Raw genomic sequence first — 23,991 nt, forward strand, 5'->3', positions numbered from 1 at the left:
GTGAAGTTACAAGTTCAGTGGTTGTGCTGGCAATGAAGTCCTCATTTGTAGATTAATGTAGAAGTACTAAATCACAGTGTTTCACCAAGGTTTGTTTAGCAAATGGCTGATGTGTGCTGCCCTGATTAGGATGCTGCTTGCTGGAAAGGGCAAAGATTGCCTTTTCTTCTATATTTCCCTATTCTCCTGTAGAAAAGCAGATCATTTTCAAGTCTGGTGGCAATAATTATAACACACTGTAGATAGTGGTGGAGCTGGCAGTGTCAGGTCAACGGCTGGACTTGGTCTTAGAGGTCTTTGCCAGCCTAAATGAGTCTGTGAAATGCAGTGTGGCCTCCTGGTATCTGCTGAGAGTGAAGCAGAGTTATGTGATATATAAACTTCTGGCTGGATTCTTCCAAGCTGGCTGTATGGAAGAGGGACTGTGAGTAGGCAGCCAGCCAGCCTAATAAAAATACTGCAGTTTTGCTTGGAGCCTGCTGGTGCTTAAGGTCAGGGGAGGGAGGGATTTTACAGGCCACAGAGTGCTGTGTCTGTTATTGTTACACCTCCAAAGAAAATGCCTTAATAGGCTTTAAGAGAAAGTTTCTGGAGTTCTGCAGCAAAAACTTCAGCCTTATCCCTTCAAGCAGGAGGGGAGAGCTGTGTATCCTCATTAATCATGCTTTTAGCACCTGCTCCCTCACAGTTCAGGGCACTGATAAAGTCCAAATTTGGATTACAGTGCTGCAGAGACTAAAGCTGTGTGTTTTTATCTTCTCTTTGAAACAAAGCCTTGTCACACAGATCCCTCTTCACCATCTATCAGTGGAGCTGTGGAGTCAGCAGGCTGGTACAGCTCCATGTTTCTGCCACAGGATTGTCCCTCAGGAGGGGAACTTGGCAGTTGTTGTCCTGTGGGGACAGGGAGGGAAAACAAAACCTTAGATGTTAACTTAAATGCTGTAATTCATATTTGAATGGTTAAAACTACTGCATTTGATATTTGAATGGTTAAAGTTTGTCTTTTGTGTTCTGGTCCTTGTCACTGATGCTGAACCTTTCCAGGGAGAAACTGGCATGAGGTGAAGCATGTGGGAGTAGCAGAACTGCAGCTGGTCTGTTTACATGCACGTGCAAGGGAGCAGGAGAGTGTCCAAGTGATGGTGCCAGTACCTGCACACATACGGATGAGCCATGAGAGGTGAGGAGGTGCTCTCTGTTTGTCTCATGGAACCAGCAAGGTAAAATGAAGCACTTTACAGGCTTGGGGAAGGGGGTAAAAACAGAGGAGCATCAGAGGAAAGCATCATCTCAGCCTGAGAGAAGAGTTGGGTGCTGCAAACACACGTGCATTAATGAAACCTCAGCTTTGCCTCAGTCTCTCCCTCTCTGGATGTGGTGCTTGGATTTCAGCTTCCCACAGGGACTGACACCCATGGATAAACACTTGATGTTGTTTAGAGTTGCATATGCTCTAGGACATAACAATGAATACCAATGTGTGTGTTTGAGAGACAAGGTTAGAATACAAGGCCTTCACAGCTTATGTTTTGAACATTCTTGTGCTGATTTTGCAGTCTGGGCAATCTAGTGGTACTTTTGAAGTTGCTGGACTTAAAAGTAGCTAAGAGGAAAGAAATCCTCTTGGACCTGACTAAGAATAAGCTGTCTAAGAACAAGAATTGTCAAATCTGTGGGATAAGCCTGGTGTGTTTTGGTTTGCTTTTGTTTTGAAACCATAACTTGGCTGGTTTCAACAGGAAATTCTTCTCTCTTATCTCGTCTGATGTGTCTGTGATTTTGACTTACTTTCCTCACACATGCAAGAGCAATTCTCAAGCAGAAGACAGCACAGCTATGAATTTATGAGATTACACATACTTGCAGCCCAAAGAAATTCCACTTCAGTAGTTTTACAGCCTATTTTAACTGGCCCTTAGAGCAGCCTCAGACACAGTGTGGTTTCCCTCCTGACATAGGCTGCTTTCTCCTACTGGGATTTGCCATTCTGTCCTCTGATGTCTGAAGAACTGTTTCAGCTGCATCATGTGGTTGTGCATCTTTCAATTTCTTCTGTTCCCACTCTTGCTAGGAGCTGTTTTTTTGCTGTTTCCTCTTGCTCTGTGGGCAGCAGCCTGACAGAGTAGTAGGTACCTAATTAATTGCACTGAGTAGATGTGTGTGTGCACTCTGGGAATGATATTTTTGCTGTTTTAGGTGTTATAGAAGTGACAACTCAGTGTCTTGCAAACAGACTTCATTTTGCTGCGTGTTGGGTGAGGGGGAAGAGAATTACTTACTAGGTATTGATGGTTTTTTGTACTACCTACATACTGAAAAAGATTTGCAAATATTGTTCAATCACTCTGGTGAGACTGGGCTTGCAGGGGAATAGGATGTGATCCCCACAACAGAGGAAAACTGCTGAGAGGTGTTACAGGATGAAACACTGAGTGTGATTTGGCCTCTCTGCAAGGAACAGATCACTCTGTGTGTGTGTGTGTGTGTGTGAAAGGGATGTGCTGTGATTCACAGCTCAAACGAGATTTTAGGTGGGAGAAGAAGGCAGGAAATGAGGCTGTGGGATCTTTGGGACACTACAGCTACGTGCTGAGTTGTTGTGCTTGTTTAACCCAGTAGGTTTGCACCTAGGGTGGAAACTTGGATTCCTGGCATTGGGTCAAGGCCAGAAGTATGTTCTGATTGCCTTTTAATGACAGATATTCCACTGCATGTATGTCCTATCTTGTAGTGTTTCATTGGAGCTTTTCATTGGGAGCCTCTGGATGTGTTTGTTCTGTGGTGATGCTGTTTGCTCTGCTGCTGGCACCGGTGTGTCTGGAATCCATTACTGGAAGGAGGTGTGTTAGAGAGGCAAAGAGTGAATGCATCACATTGATTCAAAGTACAGTTTGTGACTAGGTTTTGCTGCAGAGCAACTACATAGGGTGTGCTGTCACTTAAAGGAGCTGAATCCCAGGCTGGAATGCCAGGTGAGTCCATACAAGCCTGTATGTGTTCAGTATCCATGGATGCTGTCAGGCTGGAAGGTGGTGTGTGCTTTTATTTGTGGTGTGGGCATTTTGGTCAAAGCAGTGCCTTGGGTTTTTGTGGTACCTGCTGAAGGTAGAGGTATGAGGACAGTGAGTGCAGCTCACTTTAGGTTGAAAATAAGCCCTTGGAGGGAGTTGGGGAGGTGAAAACATTCTGTCCTCACCGCTGGGCCTGGAAATGGGCTAACTGCACAAGCAGCCAGTAAATGGCAGCATTTATGGGCAGCACCTTCTTGCTTAACCAGTGAGGCCTGGGTAGGGTTTAGAAGTGCCAGATCAGTGCCTTGAAACAGACTTCCATCTTCATTCTGCTGTGTGGTTTGCTAAGAGCTTATTGGTGAGGGTTATTCACTGCATATTGATGGAGTTTAGTCCTATGCCTGTGCTGTCCAAACCTTCCATTTGCAACTATTGGTCCGTCACTCCTGTGGGCTTGGCCTTAGAGAGAAATTCAGGGGTGGTTTTCCTCTTCAAAGTCACAGCAGCCAAGCTCTGCCTTCCCAGGTGTCTCATGCAGATTCCTCCTTGGCTGCCACTCAGGAGTGTGTCCTTAAAAGGCCACAGTAAATTTGCTGTGGAAATTACCAGCGAGACACCTAAGCAAATGACAAAGACGAGTGTCCTACAAAAAATGCCATAATCTGTCAATGTTTTTCAGCCTTTTAGAAGATTTCATCCTGTCCAGTTTGTGCATGACAGTGAACTGCTTAAGGCAAAAGCTGTTCTGCTTGCTAAGCTCACTGTCCACTTCTTCAGACAGCTCGATGGAAGTTGATCCTCCTGCCCTGACAGTGCAGGGCTGTGCTGCTGATTCACCAAATCAGGGGCCTGGAGCAAAGAGCTCAGCAGTGTAAATGATCTCACACAGTCTGAGAAGTGGCTTTGTGCTGTGTGTGCTCTGAAAATGGAGATTGTTGAATCTTCTGCAAAGACCTGGAGAATATGATGCAGCTTCTGTCTGTTTTGGCCTGTCTTGGCCACTCTGAACCACACGGAGCTGGCTGAGGCCTGGAGAGGCTGTTTGTACACCTCTGAATTGGGAATTCAGTATAGAATGTGAAGGAGCACTTTGGTTTCAGATGCAGTGGAAGTGTGACATGAATCTCACACCCTCTCCACGTAAGTCTCCTGCTGTAAGCATCATGTGAATTTACTCACACGGTAAATCACACGGTGAAAATGTAATTAATGGCTCCTAAATGCAAACTCTTCATTAATATTTGAAGCATGACTGATGTGGCTCCTGCAGTGGGTTGGTTATGCAGTACTGTGATGGAACATCCTGTACTTGGTGTGTCTGGTAGAACTTGGCATGATTTGTCTTCTTTTCTTCTTCAGCTTCCATGGAAAAAAGGTCTTTTTACTCCTTGGGGTCCAATTCCTTTTCCTGACCAGTGTGGCACGTGGTGTTTTCTTTGCTTTTAGATTTTTCCCATCAGAGAAACCTGAGTTTCTTCTTGCATCCCACATTGCTGTAGTTTGGAAGCAAATCCCAACAAACAGTGGTGTCCATTTACACCTTCTCCTACCACCACAAGCTCCTGCCCACATATTTCAAGTTAATAGTGCTGCCTGCCCTGCAGCTAGGTCTGGAGCAGCATTCCTGATGCTGTGCTGTTTTCTGGAGTGCTGGCTATATCCATGGAATTGTGCTTTATGGGAAGTTTCCTGTGCCCTGGTGCTGCCCAGGCCTGGCACAATGGCACGCTCGGGTGCACGGAGTAATGATCTCTGTGTGGTGGCACAGAGACCAACTTGTGTTGACTCTGCAGCCCTGCCTTGTGTGGAGGGGAGGGAGCTGCTGGGGCTGGCCAGGCCTGCAATGAATTATTCATCTCAGTATAAAGGGCAGATTGAAAGCTTTTATGGGATGGAAGGCAGGAGTTCCATTTCAGTTCAATGGAGCACTATGCAGCCTCCATAAAACTGCTCTGAGCTCGCAGTGTTGTGCTGCTTCTCAGAGGTACTTGCATGGGATCCACCACTGAAATGCTCTTTTGTTCATCACAAAACTTTCTGCTTGTGTTCTCTTTCCTTTAGGAGTCTGTTCTTCTTTAGTGTTTGGACAGTCAGCTGAAACTTCAAGCAGCAGCTGAGTGAAGTTCACCAGTTGTACACCAGGTTCTTTCTCTCTTTATTTTGTTAGGAGCAGATCATAGGAAAGACAGCACAGGTTTCTGCTGTGTGTTCAAGGCCTACTTAATACAAAATTAAGATGGGGGAAGATGGAAAATTCCCCACTCTGGGTGGATTGGTATGGATTGCATGTTCAAGGCCTACTTAGTACAAAATTAAGATGGAAAATTCTCCACTCTGGGTGGATTGGTATGGATTGCGTTTGTTTGGTTGTTGAGTTTTGGTTTGGTTTAAGCTATTCATTACCACAGTAACAGAATAGGAGGTAAGTTCACTAAGCTTGAACACAGCAGTAAAGACCAAAACAGGATGACATGCTTAGTCCTGTCACCTTAGCTGTCCTTGCATGATGTTAAGTAATTTAAACCTGCTCTTATGACGAATTATTTGCTAGAAAAAATCTGTTTATTCCATAGACAGTGTTAAATACATTAAAAGCTCTACCTTTCCTGCAATATTTCATCTCCTGTTCATGGCAGGTAGCAAGGGCAGGGAAATCAGAACCCAGATGTTCTGTGACTCCTTTGAGATGTCAAAATGCAGACCTTGTGAGCATGCTGGACACAGAGGCTGGTGGTGATGCCTTCAGGGGAGGAGAGAGGAAGGACAGGGGACTGATACAGACTTCCTGAATTCCTGAGCTTCTGAAAGATCCCCTCCCACCATCTGCAGATGTGCATTGCATTATGGCCAGTTGTGGTATGCATGAATGAGAGCTCTTGTTTTGGGGCTGCCTGTGCTGAGAGGAGGGGGAGGAGGAGAATCTTGCACTTGCACTTGTCCTCCTTGAGTGCAGTGGGAAACGCTGGGCTCTGTGGACAGCAGTTACCAGATCCTCCTGGGGCAGTGGCATGTCTTTGTGTTCCTTGCATGAAGGCTAGAAGTCAGTCTCTGAAAAGTTAGTCAGGGATGCAAAGAACTGTCATCAGTCTGTAGTCAGGGCCTGGCTGCTTTTGGAGTTGTGGTGCATCTCCTCAGCTGTGAGTGCTGAATGAGGGGAAGTAAAGGTTCAGATGTGTGTGCTTGGCAGCATAAGAAGAACTCAAGAGTGATCAAAATTCTGGGTTTGAGGCCTCACTGTTCCATCCATTCCCCTGATAGCTAGGAGGAGAAATGGTGGCAGTAACTGAAGAAATGTGAAGGAGCTTCTGCCCTGGCTCAGGACACTGCCTGAGTCTGCTTCCAGGGTGGGATTAGCCACACTCAACACAAGTTTGGGGTTTCTTGGCTCCTAAAGTATCTCCCCTGGGTAACCGTACCCTTTTATTTGACTTTTTGTTGTTATTTCTATTCCACATTCCCAGGAGAAAGATTAATATCCACTGCTTTCTACAAACCATGGATGTGGCACTTAGTGTTATGGTCCAGTAACCACGGTAGGGTTGGACTGGATGATCTTTGAGGTCTCTTCCAACCAGGCTGATTCTATGATTCTATGATTCTCACTCAGTCTCTGAGTCTCTGCTAGTAGCCTGGCCTTGCTGCTGACAACTCAGTCAGAGCTTCCTCCAGACAGAGATGTGACAAGTGGATTGTTGCTCTGTGCATGTGTCTGGAAGGACATCTGGAACCCTTCCCCAGGCTCTTGTCACCTGTCAGAGCTATGGCAGGACATTGTGGTGCTGGAGGAGCCTCTAAAGAGGGGCTGGAAGTGACAGAAGGTGCCCAGCAGCTGGACAGAGTCATTACCTGCCAAGGAAAGCTGTGCCAAGGTGGCAGGGAGCAGGGAAGTTGATGTCACGTTGCTTGAAGGAGTCTCTTACAGTGTGTCTCCTCTGCCAGGAGCCAGGACAGTATGTCATTCTGTTGCTATGAAATGTGCTGATGTAGGAGGGACAAAGTGTGGCTTGAAACAACTGACCATACTGTATTGCCTTGGAATGCAATGGGCCAGTGGTGAAAGCAGAAGAAAAGGCAGTTCTTACTTAGCCAGGCTGAGTTCTGAACGGTTGAGCGCACAGATGGAGCCTTAAGAAGGTCATGGGCTTAATAGCATTGGCTTTCCAGGCTGCTGCTCACTCTCTGCCACCTTCCATTTGGCTTTTATTAAGGGATCAAAGAGGTTCTGAGGGAAGATGATGATTAAACTCTTGAAAGCTGATGCATTTAGAAAGAGCTCAGCTTCAGAAGTGCTTGTTTCCTGCTGGGTGAGAGTGCTGGGATGCAGGAATCAAGGGGGATTTTCCCCAGTGCATAGCTGACCTCTCCCCAGACCATAACCTGCCCTGGGCACCTGACATTTCCACAGGGAGCTTTCTCCTTCACCCAAACCTTGCTGTTCTGCCCTTGGGCACCACACTCCTTCAGTTCTTGCTCCCCAGTCGGACCAGTAAGCCAAGGACTCCAGGAATCAGTGTTGTCCTGAGCTCTGAACCGAAAAGGTACTGGCATGTTCCTCATAAAGTAAGCTAAACAGGAAAAATTGCATAACTTTGTCTTGAATTTGTAAGGAAGACATTATTTATGCTGACTGTCCTGAAGAAGAACTTTAGTCTTGTGGCTTCTAGTCTAGACAGGGAGGTAGAGAAACCTGGCGTGGGCTCCTGGGTCTTCCACAGTCTGGCACAGAGACTGGAAGATTCACCTCTACAAATGGAACAAGTCTTAATTATTTAGTTCTCTTAATTGAAAGCCAGGTGTTATTTAATTAGATTTTTTATTCCTCATGAAAACAGGGCCATTGGAGATTGCCAGGCTGGGGTTGTGAAGGATGGCTGAGGCATGTGCACGGGATTGCTCCTGAGCAAAGCTGAGAAGCACATGTTGAGCCATTTCCAGCAGAGATGTAGCTAACTGAGTATATTTTTATAAGGTTCTTTGTTGTTTCCTTTTGCTGCTTGATTATACAACTCTGGATTTTTATTAGGACAGATATTTCACTATTTTTAGTGACAACAAACTTGTAGAATAAAACCAGGCTCAATAAATACAGCAGTGGTGCCCTTCTACCTTTGTGCCATCGCTGGTGGTTGTGAACTCTTCCCTAACCAATTGTTTCCTCTTGCAGGTTAAGAGAAATACTGAAGAAAGCCTCTCTCCCCCCGGAGGATCCTGACACCCCAGTGTCAGTTACCTTGGCCATAGTTGAGACAGATTCCACCATAGTCTACTACAAAATGACTGATGGCTTCGTGATGCCAGATCCTCCTGACGATACCGAAGACATGGACAATAAACAGTGGAGGAAGAAAAGAAAGAGGCTTTTCAAATGAACAGGACCAAAAAAAAGACTGTTCTTGAACTCTTGTCCTCAAACCTAAACAAACCCAGGAAGTGATGTATGTAAATCAGGCTCTCTGCCTTGGCACATCAGGGATTGGTTCGGGGAGAGCAGAGGTTTCTGCAGCTGCACTGGAGTGAAATGCCATTTTGGAGTGGGTCATGCTTTGGGACAGATCAATTCTGGCTAATAAATATACTTGTGAGGTGTTGTCAGAGCTTGTGTCTCCTCTCTCTCTGGTTCATAGCAGAACACACAGATTGTTACCCATACTGTAAATCCTGTTATAGGTAACTCTACAGAACACACAGATTGTTACCTGTACTGTAAATCCTGTTATAGGTAACTCTGGAGGGTTTCTGGCAGCACTGCTGATACCAAGTGAAGGGCTTTGTAGTTTACAGAGTGTCTTTGTCTTAGCACTGTCAGGAGCACTCATGTAACCCCAGGTTACATCTCTCAACACTTCCTTGCTTTCTCCTCTTTTGGAGAAAAGGCTTTTCCACAGAAATACCTTCCTTGATTTTTCTCTGCTGAAGGAAAACTGACTGCAGCAACACCAGAGGCTTCTAGAACAAAGTGTAGGCTAGTAAAGAGGTCTCTCTGCACCTGCCTGAAGAACCTGTGAGCAGAGGGAAACTCCTTCAGGAAGAGGTGGGTTATGCCTGGATCAACCCCATCTGGAAGTGTTGATGTAGTGTCCCCCACATAGCTGAATACACACACAGAGTGGTCACAACCCAGAAACACCCCCAGGCACTTGTTCCACAGACCTCCCACCAGAGTGTGTCATCTCCTGTGCTGTAAGTAAACCCTGAGTTACCTGCTTCATGCACCAAGCAGGTTTCTACACCCATTGCCATTCCTAGCATCTGTTATGTTTTTGGACACAGCATGGTAGAACTGGCTGCCCAAGAGATGCTTCAGCTAGGAGCAGTTAAGAGGAAAAAACCCCCTGACTTTTAGTTTCTTCTCTAGGAATTTTCCATGTCTTTCACATAGAGATCTTCAGGTTAAACTTGGCAATCAAATGCCATCCCAGAAGCAGCTTGTTGAGCACAAGAATGTCCGTGTGACAGCTGTGTGGCCAAGGATCACACACTCAGAATTCAAAGCACAAGAGCTCTATTTTTTTGTGCGGGTATAAGAATGGGAGAGAATCCAAAAAAACAAGCTGGAAATGAAAGGCCATTTAAGCTTTGCTGTCCCTGGGATGAGAGTGGATGTTTGTATGGCTGTGGAGTTTGAAGCTACTTTGGCCAAATGTGTTGGGAGGCAGAATGATCCCACAGGGAGAGTCCAGGGCTCCCCTGGAGGATAAGGGTCACTGTCACCTGGAGCTCTGCATGACACCTTTTTCCCCCACACAGCAAGGGGAGACTGTGGGTCTGTGGCCTTCAGTCAAGGAGGAAGGCAAAGAAAAACTCTTTCTCAATGTTTCTCCCCTCATGGAGGAAAAATATAATTTCATTTTGGTCCAGTGCCATACTGCCTTAAAGGGAACCTGTGTGCTGACTCCTGACTTCTTGTGACCTTGACATCCATATTTCATGCACTCTTATTCTGTAAAGTAAGTCTCACACCTTGCTAGGCTACACACCACCAGGCAGACTGTCCTTGTTAGAAGCTGTGAAGGATCTCAGCCCTGCTGTAGCATGTGCTGGGAAAGTGCTGTGTGTGTGTGAAGGAGACTGCAGCAAGTGCTGCACGTGGCAGAACTGGTATTTGAGCAACACATGCTTAACTCCTAATAACATTCTTTTGCATTTGCTTCAATTTCAGGGAAACACTGCCAGTTTGCTGCATGCCTGATGCTTTACCCTTCACTTCATTGTTTGCACACTCAGAAAGAGGAGCATGACTTGAGCTCCTTTTCTGTGCACTGAAAACTGCTGACCCAGCCCTCAGAAGCTGAGCTGGAGCAACTGTGTCTGGAGGCTTTGATTTCTGGTCCTTCTTGTGTCCCACTGAGAAATGATTATATAGGCCTTTTTCCAGCCTGCTTAGATTGTGGTGGTTCTTTATTTCTGAGGAAAAGAAGGCCTGGAAGAATAAATAATATCACAGCACTGTTTGTCCCTAGGTATTATAAGGCAAACAGGGGATGTTAACTAAGCTCAGAGCCAGCTGTGCTGTTCCTTTACATTCCACTGAAGGATTTCTCTGTGTCAAGTCAACAACACACAGGCTGGAGCCTCTGGTCTTCCAGGCACTGAATAAAGATGGGAAGAGACTTCCCTTAGAAGTGTATGAGTTCAGAGCAGCAGTGCATTAACATTCCTGAGTCCATAGTGTCTTGGTGCTATGCCTGAAGGATTGAAGCATAACTCTGCCTGAAGTGTTGGTGAGATGTCCATGGGAGTGTGAGCCTGACACCACTGCAAATCCAGCTCAGAGGATGTTACAGGCTGCATCTTGCCATCTTTTAGAGGGTTTTTTTTCAAGTTTGATTTACCAAGCACAGCTTGGTTTGTTTTGCTGGTTCCCCCTTGACCCACAGAAGGTGTTTTAAATATCTGAAGAGTATCATTTTCCAGTAGATTATTGTTTCAAGCCTTTTCTCTTTTCTTTTCTCTTTGGAGGGATGTTTGCATTGAAGCCTCCCCACTGAGTCAAGGATGATAGAAAAGCAGAGTGATGTTTTGGCACGGGTTTGACAGCAAGACTCGCTGCCTGGTTACGTAAGGGAGCGTTTGCTTGTGCAAACTGTGTCTACTTGAGGCATCATCCCAACCATCCTGTACCCAGCCTGACTGTTTGCAGCTCACACAGGACGTTCTATGTGGAAAAACACCAGTGGAGGGGCAGGAAGCCTTGTCAGGTGCATGAAGAGGAGCTGTGGGTGCAAGAAACACGTGCTGCAGCCAACAGCTGCCAAAAGGGAGCAACCCCCAGAGCTGTCTGTGTGCTGAGCAAGCAGAGCACGTGGCTCTATGGGCTGTGGCTCCTCCTGAGGGAGTCATCTATGCCTCTGTGGCTCTGTGTGTGCTGTATTGCAGCTCAGGGTGGAGCAGCTGGGTGGGCAAGGGATGCTGGAGCTTTGGATCATCAGTCCCTTCCTGCCAGGACACACTGGTGTGACTGGTTGGTCACCAGCAGTGCTGCCCACCAACAGTGACCAGCTGAAGGTGTGTTGCTTCCAAGCCACATCCTAAGCAGGATCCTGTCCCCTACAAAATGGGCCTCAGCATCCCTGCAAAGCATTTCTGTTTCTCAGCAATCACTAGAAGGAAGACATGTGCTCTTGTAACCCATTCTCAAACCCTGCAAGGTTTTCCACAGGATTTGCTTGGACACAACATTGAGATAGCAATAACATTATTAAAGCCAAGTGATCTTGATCTTTTTTTTTTTTTTCTGGGCCAACAAACCAACAAAGCTTTTTAGTTTAATCTAAAACATTTTTTCTAATAAAGAATCCATGTGAATATATTAGTCATCCTACTGGTATTGCAGATATGTAGAATGAGATGTTTAATAGGTTGTTCCAGTAGTTTTCAGGAATCTAAATGCTGTCAACTCACCCATGGGTCAGGACATGAATACATGGGATCACTGTTTACCTCCTCTAGTCCTCCAGGGACCAGGACCAGAGGGAATGGCCTGAAGTTGTGTCAGGGAAGGTTTAGGCTGGATATTAGGGCAAGGTTATTCCCCCAGAAGTGTTTGAGCTCTGAACAGCTCCCAGGGCAGTGGGCACAGCCCCAGGCCTGACAGAGCTCCAGGGGTGTTTGGCCAATGCTCTCAGGTACATGTTGGATTGTTGGGGTGTCCTGTGCAGGGCCTGGAGTTAAACTGACAATCCTTGTGGGTCCCTTCCAGCTCAGGATATTCTGTGAGTCTAAAAACAGCTGCAGCTCATATTTCAGAGCACCCCAGGGAGTCATTGGCTTTTCCTTTTTCTCTCCCTCCTCTCTCAGGTGCTCCCACCTTGGTGGCACTGGGAGCCTGAGGAACCCAGACTCACTGCCTTCAGCAAACTCGAGTGACAGCCCATTTGCTGGTGGATTAATGAGCACTCCAGCTCCTGATTAGCTACACGCTGTGTGTTGTGTTCACAGCACCTGACTGACATAATTTATTGCCCTGACGGTTTATCGTCTCATTAATCATTCTTTGCATCCCCACCTAGCTACAACCTTCTCCTCATGTTTCTTGTCTGGCCATCAAGCTCAGTTTGCCAAAGTGGAACGGTTCTGCTCATCTTTCTCATGGCTTTTTTCCCTTCTCTTTCTCATTGCTCTAGTCATCTTGCCAGCAAATTTTTGACTATCCTTTGCTGCCCTCCTGACCTGTGTTTCATACATAGCTCTGCATCCCTTCATTACCTCTAATTTTGTCTTTTGATGCTGTCTGGAAGCTCCTCTTTCTTTCCAGCTTATCTTTCTTCTATTGAGTGCTTGGATGGTCTACAAAGAGCCATCTATGCCTTATGCTGTCCTGACAACTGGTTGTCTTGATTCCACCAGACCAATCCCATTTACCATCAAAAACCTGGATAAAATCTGAAGCAAGGTCTTGTGAGCATTTTGCCAATGTCCACCCTGCAGCAGAACCATAAAATATCCTGAGTTGGAAGGAATCCACATGGATCATCAGTCCAACTCCAGGCCCTGCACAGACACCCCAACAATCTACTCGGTGCTGAGAGCATTGGCCAAACACTCCTGAGCTCTGTCACCTTGGGGCTGTGACACTGCCCTGGGAGCTGTTCAGTGCCCAAACACCTCTGGGGGAAGAACCTTGTGCTGATATCCAGCCTAACCCTCCCCTGACACAGCTCCATGCTGTTCTCTCAGTCCCATCATTGTCACCAGGGAGAAGAGATCACGATGCTCTCTCTCCTGGAGAGCTCTGCCCTCATGGTGCAGGGTGGCTGTCACCCCCTTTTCACCACTTAATCCCCAGCATGGATGTTTGCTGGAAAAATCTGCACAGAGCTGCAGATTGTGTCTGCACCAGAGGGCGCTTAGAGACTGCCGAGCCAGAGTCTTCCTCCTCTGGGAAAGCTGGAGCTTTGCTAAACTCCCCTCGCACTCTGCTCCTCGTTCCCATAAACAAAAGGAGAGGGAACAAACCCTGTCAGCAGCAATCCCTGTGACTGCAATCCTCCCTGAACGCTGGAATCGTGTTACTGAAACCTCCCTGGTGAGGGACTTTTGACAAGGGAAGGTAGTGACAGGACAAAGGGGAATGGCTTCAAACAGAAAGAGAGTAGGTTTAGATTGGGTATTAGGAAGGAATTCCTCCCTGTGAGGTGCTGAAACACTGGCACAGGTTGCCCAGAGCAGCTGTGGCTGCTCCATCCCTGGGCGTGGTCAAGGCCAGGCTGGATGGGGCTTAGAGCAACCTGGTCCTAGGGAAAGGTGTCCCTGGCCATGGCAGGGGGTGGAATGAGATGAGCTTTAAGGTCCTTCCAACCCAAACCAGCCTGTGGTTCTGATTAGAATTCTGTGAAACACCAGCCTGGGTGGAGGCTGAAGGAAAGGTGGTTCAGCCTGAAAACCAGCCCTGGGCTCAGGGATGCCGAGTTCCATCCTGGATCTTCCCAAACAATGGCACAAAGGGCTGTGGAGGTTGGGGCTGCCCTTGCCCTCCTGCCTGGAATCTGGGAGCCACACACATTGTGGGGGACTGGGTTAGTGCCCCATCCCCAGTGTGATGATGCTGTGGGGTGAAATCCTGTGCCCTGAGCTCTGCACACCACAATAACTCCATTCACTGCATTAATTTGGAGTTCTGCAACTGACTTTGCTGTAGTAATTTTGTGTTCTCACAGAAGGACACATTGAAAATCATAGAAACTAAACAGATCTGAAGTTTGGACTTGACCTTGGAGGATTTTTTCCAACCTTAATGATACTATGAGTCCAATATCTGCCCATGCCACTGATTGATGTGAGCAGGGGGACCAAATCCTTCAGTAGACCTGAGGTCTCCTACCATCCCCATGCTCCCAGCCATCCCAGACACTGTGTGTTCAGATGTTTGGGACAGGGGAACATCTCTTCTACACTCTGGTCTGATAGGACCACTTTATGGCATCACCGTGAGGTTGGGGGGTGAGATTTTCCATCACAATGGACTTCTAAACAACAGAGTGAAAAAGAACATGACTTTGGCATTCCCTGGGGCTCAGCTAAACCTCCCTGCTTATTAATGGCATTGCATGTCTTAATTAGGCTGAATAGCAGAGAGTTCAGGACACTGATTGTTGCCCATTTCTCTATTAGCAGAAAAACAAGACTTTGGGGGGTTTAAATCTCCCCTGACTGTCTGGATCCTCCACAGCTGCTTTTTCCACCCCAGAGCCTCAGGCAGGGTGTGAAACAAGGGCAGCCTTGCCAGAAGTTATAGCAAAACACCATAAAAGAATCTTCAAGCCTTCCAGCACCTCACCTTCGCTGTCTGCATATATTAGACACTGCAGTAGCCTCTAAATAAACAACCAGCATGGCAAGTTTCTCTAGACCTACCTCATTTCTCACCCTTTCCCGTTTAATTCTCCCTTATAGGATGTAAAATGATACCCTCTGTGTCAAGGGGGTGACTCCAGCACCATGGTAGTCCCAGCTGCCCTCCCACCTCCTGCCCAGGACCTTGCAGTTACCTCCTAGATTCATACATGCACCTTTCAAAAGCCTAGAATAAATAGCCAGAGGGAAAATTGCAGCTTGAAACTAGCCACAAAGGATCATATTCAATATAAATGAGCATAAAGTGACATAAATAATACAGTATTGTACGAAAGAAGTGGCTGAGCGAGGCGAAAAATACTTGCTGTGCTTAAAAATATGTTACATTCTGCAGGAAATTGTAGAGCAAGGGAGAAATTGGTCATTCTCCCAGGACAATTTGATTTACTGAAAAACCAAAATTGAAAGTAGGAGGAAAGTATTAAATCACTTGAAGTCCAGCATTTAAAATATGCTGTTTCCCTGAGAAGCAGGTTGCTACTGGCCAGACATTATAATCATCCCTAAGAAGGGATGGGATGGGCTGAGCTGATGCTCTGGGCTACTGCTAAAATGGAATTATCAACACAGAGAGTGATCATAATTACCAGCAAAATGGGCTTGGAGATGAGATAGTGTGATAGATGAGAAGGTGTTCAGGAAAGAAATGAGTTGTAGATAGCAAGGGAAGCATCAGGGTGGAAGGAGGTTACTCATGGAGTTGATCTTGGGTCTAGTATGGGTCAATGTTTTAATTGATGCTGTTGGACTCAACCCAAGCACAAAGTCAATGAGGTGCCAAGGCAGCAATAAACTGCAAGAGGAACAGAATAACATGTGAGAAGACACAAATGGCACCACAAAAGACACCTCTGTCCTGCCTGCAGCACTGCACATCCAGGTACAAATTCTGCACTGTGAAGTGGCTTCCAGATCAGCACAGATGGAAAGCAGAGTGTGAGCCACTCTCAGTGAAGTTCCACCAAATAACAGGGTGCTCAGGCACTGGAATAGGGAATTGCCCAGGGAGGTGATGGAGTCACCATCCCTGGAGGTGTTTAAGAGGTGTCTGGATCTGGTGCTGGAGGATATGGGTTAGGATTTAGGGGTTCCAGCAGTGACAGGTTAATGGTTGGACTTGATGATCTCAGAGGTCTCCTCCAACCCTAATGATTCTATGATTCTAACAAGTCTGTGAGAAGACAAATGCAATTCCTAGGACCTCTCAGGCAAAATATTTCCCGTAGAGATGTGTAGTCCAGTAGGTACCAGCACTGGATCTATCTCAAGATTGGCCATCCAGGTTTGATCAGCCAGACTGAGTAACAGTGAGTCCCTTCTAAACCACAGTGTGAATGAGTTGCCAGAGGTCAGAGAGCACAACAGGTCCTTAGATAGACATCTGCACACCTCAAAGGCTTCTTCCCCACCTGATCAAACCCAGTTCTCGTGGAAATGGAAGCACAGGCATGAGATAACACCGTGGTGAGGAACATCACCTCAGCTGGTTCCTCTGGTGGGAGGAGGAGGTGCCTACTCAGAGCACTACACACACATGGACCCTTCTCAGCATGGTGGGAGTGAGAGAAAACAGTTCCCACATGCAGGCTGCTTCACACAGAGTGGATGTGTGTTGGGATCATGGGTTTGTTTTCACAGGAAGGGAAATGACTGGTGTATATAAATAATCAGGTGAGTGATTTACCCTCTTGGCTTGTGTGTCTTGTTGAAGCTTGACGTGACTGGCGAAGGAAGTTTGCTGGGTGAGCTGAGAACAAGCATCAGGAGAGTATCTGCATCCAGGAATTTGGTTTAAGACCACCAGGAGAATTATAGGCTAGGACTAGAGCTAGCTGGAAACAGTTTTACAGTGTATTTTTTTAAACCCAGATATGAAAATGTGTTGTCAAAGTAATGCAGTTCCTTAAAAGTGTTTTAGCAGAGCAAAGAGAATTTACAGAGCAGCACAAAAAAAGAAAAAAATCAAAAACCTCTGGGTGGTAATTTCCCCAAGTCAGACTAATTCCCATCTAGCTTGTTCCCCAGCAGCATCTTTAATTGCTAGAGCCTCACAGAGAGTCTGTGTGAGGGGAGGAAGATAATAATTAGTTGAGCATTTTTCTTGCTGTTGTTGTGAGCCTGCAGGGATTGGCCTTTCCTACATTTATTATTGGACTAAGTCATTTTATTCTAGCAGGTTGATTGAAGAGAGAGCTGGGCTGGAGGAAGGGTGTTTGTGTTGTGCTGTACAGGATATCTCTAGGATACTTCAGGGAGATGAATTTTGTTGGCATGTGTCAGAGAAAGATTTCTCTTCCCTTGCACAAAATCACAGCTTTTTAGGACTCTGAGAGCAAAATCCTGATGTAAATGTAGGGCAGCTTGGGCTTTACACTGAAAAATGGCTTTAAACTGAGGGAGAGCAGGTTTAGATTAGATATTAGGGAGAAATTCCTGTCTGGGAGATGCTCAGACACTGGCACAGGTTGTCCAGAGAAGCTGTGGCTGCTCCATCCCTGGGAGTGTTCCAGGCTTCATCCAACCTGGCTGTGAACACTGCAAGGGTTGGGGCAGCCACAGCCTCCCTGGGCAACCTGGGACAGTGTCTCACCACCCTTAGAGTAAAAGAGTATTTTCTCACATCCAACCAGGGCTTTCCCTCCTTCGGTTTGAACCCATTTCCCCTTGTCCTGTCCCTGCAGTTCCTAACACAGAGTCCCTCTCTGGCTCCTTGTAGCCCCTTCAGAGAGTGAAAAGTTGCTCTGAGGTCTCCACACAACCTTCTCTTCTCCAGGCTGAACAGCCCCAACTCCCTCAGCCTGTCCTCACAGGGAGATGCTCCAGTGCTCTGAGCAACTTCGTGGCCTCCTCTGGATTTGCTCCAACAGTTCCATGTCCTTCTGATGCTGAGGGCACTAGAACTGTGTGCAGGATTCCAGGTGGGTCTCACCAGAGCAGAATTCAGGCTGGCTCTGCATCCTGGGCTTGATCTTCTTGTAGATCAGTGTTAAAATCATCTCTTATTAGAGGTTTCTGTACTTATTTTTCCACTCAGTAAATGTGGAGTCACTCAAAAGTCCTTCTTATCCCTCTCATCAGCATGTTACTCTGGAAGTGATTAATCAAAGGGTGTGCAGACATGGCACTGAACACAGAAGTCCTGTCTTTGGGGTGTTCCACCAGAACATCAAAACAAAGCAAATGTGTTAGTGAGCTGTAAGCATTGTAATCCTATATAATTAGATGAGGAAATTAGACAGGGGTGATGCTGCTTCCTTGTGCAGCCACAGATCTGAGGGACAGAGATTAAGGCCCTAAGTGTCTATTAATTTCCAGTGCTGAGTTGCAGATAATGAGAGCTTAACTTTTTAATTTAATTTAATTTAATTGCTCATGCCTAGCAATTCTACTGCACTTCACTGGTTCAACCTGTTGTGGAAGCAACAGCTAAGGCAAAAAGTCTTCACACCTTGAAGTAAATCTCATTTTAGGAGGCTGAAATGGGATCTGAAGAGGAGATGGGACCTGTTCAAGGCTCATACATGCTCCCACCGTGGTTCTTCTCCTGAAGAATCCTCAGGAATCCTCAAGTCCACCTTTAAGTCAACTCATCACAATGCTAAGGCCCTGCACCTCCCTATTTGTGTCTTTTAACTTCATCTCAGAGAGCAGTGCTGTGCATCAAGCGAAGATAGCTCCAGGTCACGGTCTCCTGGCTGGGGCTTGGCACAGCTCTGACACTTGGTGTTTCTGGGACAGGAGTTGGGCTCTGGCTGAGTGTTGCCTCTCCCAGCACTTGGCACCTCAGCCCAGCCAACTGCTGAAAACATCTATTATTTTTTTTCATTGGAGTGGTTTTTTTTTGCCAGTATATTCAGATATTAGTGGGTTTTGCAACACCTTTCCAGCTTGGGTGGTTCTCTGGTGGATTTTCTGTACCCTCCTGAGGCAGTGGCTGCTCTGGATTTGTGTGCACTTTTAGTATCACAGAATGGGTTGGATTGGAAGGATCTTTAAAGGTCACCCAGTCCAACCCCACTGCTATGAGCAGGGACATATCCCACTCTAACTTCAGACATCACTGTTGGATTCAACTTCTGAGCCTTGGACTCACCTCTGTTGGTGATGTGCATTGCTTTGAGATACATCTCTGTACATCTCCACGTGTATATATAAACCTGCTCTTTAATACCTCCTACTGCAAGCTGTTCCTCTTTGCCCAGAGTCTCCAGATGGTGCTGAAATCTTCAGAGCTTTGGGGGTTTGTTTATTTGTTTATTTTTAGACAGCTTCCCACATTTGGGCCCTCATCAGGATGCCTCAGCCTTTCCATTTACCTCAAAACAGTCTTGCTTTGAGCTCAGTTTTTGTCCCCCATTCCCAAGAAGGTCTGTGATGGATCCTCGTGGTTTATTCTTAGTGTTGGTGCTGAAGTTCATTTTTTGAACCTATGTTGTTTTTCCCCTTCCCAAAATAAATTTGCAATTTCCTCTGTGCTATGATCTCAGTTATTTGCTTACCTCCATGCTGGGTCCAGACCAAGTTGTCTGAGGAGGTTTGGTTATTAAAACACGAAGGAGAGAAGCTCTGATCTCATGTGCTGAGCCCTTTGGTGGGGGTAACACCTCATCCACTCTCCACTGCTTCTGTGCCTTTGGGGAATTAGCCCCCAAATCAACATTTGGCAAACATACAACTGTAATCAAAGGGTTTTGGGTTTTTTTGAGGGGAAAATGCTGAGCACCTCTAAGGATGGCAGAATTATCAACCCTACAGGGGGCAGAGCTTGGGGTGTGTATGGGGTTATTGCCATAAGGAGAGAAAATTGAATGCAGGACAGATTGTTCTCACTGCCTCTGAGGTTTTTTTGCAGCCAAAGTGTTGTCCCTCAGCAGGGTAGCTCAGCCTGTGCCACTGAGTAACTCACCCAAAACATGCAAACACACTGTCAGGCTCAGGCAGAGAACTGGAGGAACCCGAAGCTAAAAATACAGCTCAGCAATTACTCCAAGCCCTCTTGGACTGATGGGGACAGCACACAACAGCAAACACCACCTGACACCCATTAGCATCCAGCCAGGCTGATGGGGAGAAGCCACCAAGCTGGATTCAGACACACAGGTCTATTTTTAACAGCTCTTTTGCTCTTTGTGACTGGCAGTGTCAATCCATTCACTCAGACAGCACACTGGTGCCTCTGAAGATGATATATCTAACCCAGCACTGTCTTGAAGCTGTGTGTAATTTTTGTGCTGTTTTCACATGGGAATGTGCTCATGAGGCCTGGCAGTTTGCTTATTGAAGACTCACAATCATTTCAGAAGCTGCACATTCCCTCTTGTAATGTGGTTTACCTGCAGTGAAAAACAGGGGTGGGGAGAAGCAAGCAAATTCTGCCCTGCATTTTTCTTTCTTCTTTGCAATAAACTCTACATTCTGCCCCAAAACTGGCGTGTTATGATATCCTTTTCAACTGCACTCCACGGTCAGTGCTCCATGGTGTACATACTCTTCAGGTATTCCTGAGTTCCATCCCTTAATTGCTTCAAAGCTTTTTCCTTTCTAAATTATCCTCTGGGTTTATGACTGGCTCTGTTCCCTCCTATTCCTTGCAGGGCCCATGGCACATACCCAGACTGAGCACTGGGTGAACACCCCATGGATACAGTGTTTTCCAGTATCCCCATGACAGCTCACACATGGAAAACAAACCATTCCCTCATCTGGTGTAGCCACATCTGGCATTCCTTTGCTCAAGCTCAGGGCTGCTCTCCCATCTGGCACTTCAAGCAAACCACAGAGGATCTGCAGAAACTACCTGGTACCTTAATGGTTAAAGATGGCCACAAAGCATAATGCAAAGCAGCTAAAATATTCATTTAGAACCTTAAAATAGACCATACATACTCCTAGGTGCATAGGGGTGGAACAGGTCCCAGAGCTCTGCACCCAGTGCTCATTCACTGCCCCATTCCTGCACCTCTTCCCCAGGGAAGGAGCAGGTCATGCCAGCTGGAGAAGCCCCATGGATACCCTCATTTCTCCCCAGGATGAGGGTTTTGTGCAAAGGGATCTGTCATAGCCCCTGAGAGACAACACAGTGGGTTGATAAGCTGTTCCAGTATGGAGATAGAGCAGATATAAGCACAGTTAGCTTGTTCTGTGCTCATAATAGAAAACTGAGCACATAAATTTATTATATGAATTGGCCAAGTAAGTGATTGTCATTTTGTGGCCCCACCACGAAGTCTACTCATCCATATCTCCATCACTCACAAACATGTGAGCTGAGAGAAGTCATAGAACCATAGAATCACCAAAGTTGGAGAAGACCTCTAAGATCATCGATCTCAAGCATTAACCTGTCACTGCTGGAACCCCTAAACCCTAAACCAGATCCTCCAGTGCCACATCAGACACCCCTGAAACACCTCCAGGGATGGTGACTGCACCACCTCCCTGGACAACCTATTCCAGTCATACTCTCTTGAGCCCAGTGAGGAAAACATGGAAAAGCCAGAAACCACCTCATTATTTAAAACTGGAGGGTCCATTGTACCTTCCCCTGCCCAGATAAATTTCTTTCAGCCCCTCTACTTCTCCTCAGACAGTGTTTCTTCTGATGTTATTCCAGGGCTGATATCAGCTCCTTTGATGCGCTGAAATTCCCCAAAGAACAATACTCAACTTTCGCACACAATCCTTATCTGCATGTATATATTCCTTCTCTCTGCCTCCAAGGAATAGCTTCCTATGATCTTCCAATGTTTATTTAGGTCATTTTTGTCTCCATCCAATTTTCTCTTTGGAGAAGAAAGTCTGCATATGCTTCTTCAGATGTCACTCTCCCTCCTGTGCAGTCACAGTAAATACACAGCTATGAAGTCTTTCTTCCATGTAAACATTGAAATGTAGAGAAAGTATCCCAGTTATCTCTAAGATTTGCCCCTGGGGTAGCTGTTCCCCTTGAAGTCTGTATTAGCTTTAGTGTTCACTTCAATTAGAAGCATTAACCCAACACTGAGGCAATTTTCAAAGCCTCCACCCAAGTTTCTACTCCCAAGGTTTGCCTCTCCCAGAGCCTCCCAAGACATATTCTGCACATTTCATGTGAGTGCAGCAATTCACTGTATCCATAGGAACTTAAAAGACACTTTTTATACCTCTGATTTCAGCTAATTTCTGGATATGAAACTGTCCAAGAGTGGGAGCTGCCCTGGTCTGGAGACAGCCCTGTCCTGCTGACCCCTGGGTAAGGTCCCTTTGCCTTGGTGACCAGCTCTTCTGCTTCAACCAGCCACTACAAGATTGCAAAAGGGGAAAAAAAGGCTGGTTTTGTGTCTAATTATCAGCCAGTGAAAGTCACTCCAAGGCTGCCAAGCTGGTGTTAGAGAGATTGCTGAATTTCTGGTGGTTTCCACGATTTGCCACGGCCCAGGTATCGCTCACACACACACAGCCAGTTTGTTCTTGGGTAGAACAGCCTCCAGCAGCTCCCAGCTCAGCAGGAGGAGGTTTGCTCGCTGCTTTTCCAGCTCCCAAAGCCAGAGGGACTGGAGTGGAATGGGGCTTGAGCCAGCTTTGCCCATGTGGGCCGAAGAGGACAAATGAGCATCTGTACGATTCAGCTCAGAGGCTTTGGGAGATGCTAAGTGTCTGCCCAGGATTGCTGCTCTTTTGTAGGCACTAATCTGCTGACATGACAACTGGATCCACTCGGGTGGATCCTCGGATAAGCACACATTTCCATAGCAGGAGGCTGTGTGGGCAAAGAACAAAAGCCCCTTCGTGCCAACAGAGCCAGGTGCCAAATTCTGCTTGCTGTAATCTCTCAGTGAAACCACTTATCTGAAAAGGCAGGAGGAAGCTGGCTCCAGTCCTTGGCATAATTAAAGGCCTGGTGCTCTGGGCACGTACCTTTGGAATAGAAATCTTATTCTCCCACTTCTCAGCTCCCAAGGAAACGTGGAGTGACTTGGAAATGTATAGGAGCAAGAATGATACATCCCTGGCTTGCTATCTGATGGGTCCAGTGCCAGCTCCAAACCAGGTGCAGCTGAGTAGTCACATCCTTGCTGGTGGGAGGAGACCTGATATTTCAGCCATGGGTATGAGCCTGGGAGATGAGTATTTACACCTCATCACATGATTTAAAGGCTGCTTTGAATTCTGTATAGATAGAGATTTCTATCTCTCTCCCTCTATCTATCAATCATATATATCTGTATGAGAGATATATCTATCTATACTATGTGTGGATGCACATGAAAACACACAGGTATAAGCCAAAGAGGGAGCTAGTTATCCCAAAAGAAGTCTTAAACAAGCAAAGACTTAAATATGGAAAACAGAAGTATTCCCGAGTGTTTTGCTATGGTCCTTGTGCCTCGTCCACTGGAAGTTATTTCTGGCTGACAGATTTTACTGAAAAAGGGCATTTTTTTCACACAGAGAATAGCATTTATTGAGCCAAGCCCCTGGCAAAGAATAAAGGTTGGATTGTCCTACTTACATCAAATAATTTGGGTTTAAAGGGGTTTTTATTCCTCTGGTGGGCAGGAGTGGCCAAGTTTAATAATCTTCTCCTTAACCTCTGTTTGTAACTTGTCATGGCAAGGTGAGCAAAGGTCTTTGTGCACACCTGTGGAGAGCAAGGCAAACTCCTCCAGGAAAAACATCCCATCACTCTGGTACAGCTCTGCTCTCTGCTCCAGCAGCTGCATGACATATTCATGTTCCCTGGTTTTGGCAAGGCTGCTCCCCCTGTCAGGGATATTTCTGTTTTTTTCATCCACTTTCCTGAAGTTTTTGCCTGGAAGCTTTGCCAGGAGTAGCTCCCTATATAGACAGCATAGGGAGAGGTCACATTTCCAGTAGGCTGGGATGGGAGAGGCAGCAGCTCTAATCAAATACAGCTCTCTCTAAAGAGAGAACCATAGACTCAAGTGGTTTGGGGTGGAATGGACCATCTCATTCCAACCTCTTGCCATGGGCAGGGACACCTCCCACTAGACTTCCACCACAGACTTTTTCCACTAGGGACAGAAACCCACTGAGGTGAGGACCATGGCTCACCTGTGTGGTCCTACCTCTACAAGCATTAAAACTTTTTACTGTCCTCCTTAAAATGCTGTAAATTTGGTGT

General features: G+C 46.4%; 1 protein-coding gene across 1 annotated transcript in view; it reads left to right on the forward strand.

The window, feature by feature from the left end:
• The window catches only part of TSEN15 (TSEN15 tRNA splicing endonuclease subunit), a 10,320-nt gene extending 1,937 nt beyond the window's left edge, over positions 1-8,383 (forward strand). Inside the window, exons 3-4 of the mRNA XM_009080252.1 lie at positions 1,048-1,183; positions 8,179-8,383. Of these exons, the coding sequence (XP_009078500.1) occupies positions 1,048-1,183; positions 8,179-8,383 (341 nt within the window). The remainder of the gene's footprint in view (positions 1-1,047; positions 1,184-8,178) is intronic.
• The last annotated feature ends 15,608 nt before the right edge of the window (positions 8,384-23,991 follow it).

The sequence above is a fragment of the Acanthisitta chloris genome, unplaced genomic scaffold, assembly GCF_000695815.1.
Source record: "Acanthisitta chloris isolate BGI_N310 unplaced genomic scaffold, ASM69581v1 scaffold16258, whole genome shotgun sequence".
Classification (NCBI taxonomy): domain Eukaryota; kingdom Metazoa; phylum Chordata; class Aves; order Passeriformes; family Acanthisittidae; genus Acanthisitta; species Acanthisitta chloris.